General features: G+C 39.6%; 1 protein-coding gene across 1 annotated transcript in view; it reads left to right on the plus strand.

The window, feature by feature from the left end:
• Positions 1–4,407, plus strand: part of LOC101574813 (acyl-CoA synthetase medium chain family member 3) — a 69,078-nt gene that overhangs the window by 14,865 nt on the left and 49,806 nt on the right. Inside the window, exon 4 of the mRNA XM_023701278.1 lies at positions 3,027–3,234. Within this exon, the coding sequence (XP_023557046.1) occupies positions 3,027–3,234 (208 nt within the window). The remainder of the gene's footprint in view (positions 1–3,026; positions 3,235–4,407) is intronic.

Genomic DNA, 4,407 nt, shown 5'->3' on the forward strand with positions numbered 1-4,407 from the left:
TTTTTCTTTCTTTAAAATAAAAATAACTGATGTCAATAAAAAAAATAAAAAATAAAAGAGTAATAGATAATGCTTATTCCCACACTTTTTTTTTTAAAGAAAATTGTAAGGGCCAGGAATATAGCTCAGCTGCTGAAGCACAACTCCTACTTGGCAAACATGAGGTCCTCAGTTTGATTCCCAATACCCCTGGGGAAAAAAGGAAACTATATACACACTACATATCCCCTTTCATATGTTGGCATATTTTTCAGTTTAAAGGAATTATAACTGGAAGGTGCTTTTTGAGGAATCTTAAAATGTTTTAAATATATTGCTAAGTGGGAGAATAGTGGAATGACTTATAATGTATTTTCAAAAGGAAAGTATACAGCACTGCAGAAGAATAATGCTAAGCTATGGTTCTCAAAGTGTGTCCCTGGACCAATAACATCAGCATCAATGGAAATTGTCAGAAATATAAAATTTCCAGCCTAAAACTAAACTAAAATAATCTAAAATTCTGGCATGCAGCCCAGATCTCTGTTTCAAGAAGTATTCCAGGGATTCTGATGCATATTGAAGTTCAAGAACCACTGAACAGGGCCGGGGAGATGGCTCAGTGGAATAAGCGTTTCCCTGGCAAGCGCAAGGGCCTGAGTTCAATCCCCGGTTCAAAAAAAAAAAAAAAAAAAAAAAAAAAAGAACCACTGAACTTACTATATTAGAATGACAAGACCTTGCTGAATGGATTAGATCTGATCTTTCTCCTAGGAGGTCAAAAGCTCTTCATCTCAGTGTGTGGAGAGTAAGGCTCTGAATCTCAGTAAGGGGGCAGAGGATTCTTGTACTATATTTATGGAAAAGGGTGTGTAAAATGATCTTACCAATTTATTTGCCTAAAGGGCCAAGAAACTGGCATGAGTACCCCCCCTTAACAGACCTATCTGAGAAGACAGAGTTTAATATTTCTTTTCTTTTTTTGGTACTGGTAATCAAACTCATGACCTACCCTTTGCCATGCAACAAAGTTTAAAGATTGTTTGGTGGATATAGGTTCAGAACACGTGATGTTCACAATGTAGTTCAGTTGCATCAGGATTTGAAAGTCTAATCTGTTCATCCATCTTTCTGTACCCATCATGCCCTTCATGCAGGAAGTGTTTACTGGGTGTCTGCTGTGCTTCAGGAGATGTGGGTTTAGGGTTCAGCGGTAAACAGAGTAATGAGTCAAATAAATACATAATAGGGTAAGTGGGACAATTGTTACAAAGTAAATAGCACAAGAGCCATCAGTGTCACTGTATAGGAGGAACATTTGTATAGACAGAGAAAAAGTCAGATATTTAAGCTGAGGACTGAGAGGTCAGTCAGTCAGTGGGAGAAGGTGTGGATGCTGACAGCATTCAAATCAGATGGAAAAATATATGTAAAGGCTCGAAGGCAGGAAATAACCTGTAAACTGGTGATAATGCCAATAGACCAGTATGAATGTGGGTATTGGTGAGCAGCCCCCTCATCATAAGCCTCACAGAGTTTTTCCATATACCTAGATAGGTACTATTATAACTTGCTTCCAAGAAATTCCTTTTTTCTATGTTCTGAAGCAAGCAATACAGTACTCCCTTCAGAGATAACTTCTATGTAACATACCATCTATTGGGGTACAGGTTAGTCTTGCTACAATGTGAATCACTATATTTGTTCAGAGTGACTTTATGTATCTCCATTTTGACCGATTTTATGTCAGGCTTATAGTTTAGCTCTTGGGAGGCAGTCTATTTCCTTTATTTTTAAATTCTTAGGTCTGTCCCAACACCCTTCATGCCAACATCTCTTATTATACCTTAACTTTCAAATTGTTTTTTATGCTGGATGAACCAAATCCCATTATGACAAAAATATCAGTATATAATTATACAATAATTAGTGATTCCTACTAAGTTCATCCCTTACTTTGAGTAATATTTACCATAGAAAGCTAATGCCCAGGGCTGGGGAGATAGCTCAAAGTCTAAGCACTTGCCTGACAAGCACAAAGACCTGGGTTTGATCTGCAGTACCGCACACTGTGCCAGCCCAGAACTGTTCTGGGTGCACTGTGCCAGCCTGAAACTGGGGGGGGGGGAGTGGTACATGTCTGTAATCCCAGCTCTGGGGAGGCTGAGATAGGAGGATCACTGAGTTTAAACTGCGTAGCAAGACCCTGTATCAAATAAATAAACAAGGGCTGGTCAAATAGCTCAGCAGATTAAAGCACCTGCAAGCGAGCACAGGGGCCACGGGTTTGATCCCTGGGCCTGCCATGCTGGCCCTGCTCTGGGGGTGCACTGAGACAGCAATTGAGACTGCGTGTGGTGGCACATGCCTGTAGTCCCAGCTCTTGAGAGGCTATAAACAGGCAGATCACTACGAGTCCAATCTAGTAGTGAGACCCTGAACACTATGTAGACCCTTCCCTAAAAATACAATAAATAAGTAAATAAATAAATAAATAAGCAAAAAAGGTAATGTCCACTTTTTCTTCACAAAAACTTTCCAATAAGGAAGTGGAGAAGCTTCATTTGATAAATGAGAAAGTCAAAGCTTCATAGATTGGAGAAAAGAATATTAAGACACTTGCTCAAGATAACTCTGTATGGGGCTGGTGAGATGGCTCAGTGGTCTAAAGCACCTACTTAGAACAAGCTTAGCAAAGCACAGGGACCACGGTTCAATCCCCCAGCACCACATGCCAGCCAGCCCCGCCCCCTGGTGGGCTGAGCTGGCCACACACACACACACACACACACACACACACACACACACCACATAAAAAAATAAATACATTTTAAAAAGCTTATTTAAAAAAAAAGATAACTCTGTAAGTAAGTACTGGAACCCAGTGTACTCTACCATAATGAGACAAACAGATATCCCTGCTGGTAAATTAATTCATTCTGAGAAATACAGAATGCACGTATGCTCTCTACAATATCTATAATATCCTCATTAACATGATGGGGGATAAACTTTTCTCTAAGTGATTTTTTTTTCTTCTCCTTTAGGAACAATTTTAATTCCAGGAACCACTCAGCTGACTCAGAAAGACATCCTCTACAGACTACAGTCTTCAAAAGCAAAGTGCATAATTACGGATGATGCATTAGCTCCTGCAGTAGATGCCATTGCATCCAAATGTGAAAATCTGCACTCTAAGCTAATTGTGTCTCAGAACTCCAGAGAGGGGTGGGGGAACCTCAAGGAGATGATGAAGTAAGTGGCCTTAATTGTGGAACAGCTTCCCCAAAAAGAAAGCCAATAATGAAATGATATTCAAGCTGGTAGGGGTGAGACAAATGCAAATTAAAACAGCTAAATGGAGATTATCATTTCACTAACATTTAAGTTCTGAGCTGGTAGGGTCTTGAGGCATATTTTGTAGGTGGCAATCCCCAGGAATAGTCTCTGAGATGAAGACTGATGTCTAAATTTATTAAAGAGTTCTCCTGGAATCAACTTCTTCAGAGGAAAGGAAAGAATGAGATTGAGCAGAGGAAGAAATTAATATGAAATATTTCTTACAAAAATGGAATTTGGACAATTTTCCTTTTTTTAGACAGAGTCTTGCTATATAGTTTAGGCTGGCCCTGATGTCAGAATGTAGCCCAGGCTGGCCTCAAATTTATAGTGATCTTTCTGCCTCAGCCTCCTGAGTGCTGGGATTACAGATTGTGCCACTATGCCCAGCCTGGACAACTACTTAAAGGTAGTTAGTGCTAAAGGCAGAGTCTCTGGCCTTTCTTCTAGGGATTGATGACCTATCCCTAGAAAGAGGTGTGTCCTTGAACCGGGGCAGCTCTCTTCACCCAAAACTATGTCTAAAGAGGTCTCCACGAGGGACAGAACATCTCTTACCTGCTCCAGTGTGTGGCTTAGAAGCCCAATTATTCTCTGGAACTAAAAGGTTTTCTTTCTCATTCACTGAGTTCTCGATGGATGCTTATCATCTCTTAAGTCTTATTGTTTATTACTTAGACTATTTTCCTGGGAAGAAAAAAACAGACAAAAAAGCCATCCTTTCAGGAACTGGTAAATTTTTTTACAAAAGGCACAAAGGCTTTAATATTTAATCCTGCTCATGCCATCCAGTCTCTGTTACTACTCAACACTGCCATATAGTATGAAAGCTACCACGGATAACAACATCAATCAATGCTCACGGTTCTGTGCCAGCAAATTCTACTAACATTATAGCACACATTTGTAATCCCAGCACTCAGAAAGGTGAGGCAGGAGGACTGTGAGTTGGAGATGTACCCAGGATATATAGAGAGTCTGAGGCTAAAAACAAAAAGAAAGAAGAAAGAAAGAAAGAAAGAAGAAAGAAAGAAAGAAAGAAAGAAAGAAAGAAAGAAAGAAAGAAAGAAAGAAAGAAAGAAAGAAACT

This window comes from Octodon degus, unplaced genomic scaffold (assembly GCF_000260255.1).
Source record: "Octodon degus isolate 3935 unplaced genomic scaffold, OctDeg1.0 scaffold00001, whole genome shotgun sequence".
Taxonomy (NCBI): domain Eukaryota; kingdom Metazoa; phylum Chordata; class Mammalia; order Rodentia; family Octodontidae; genus Octodon; species Octodon degus.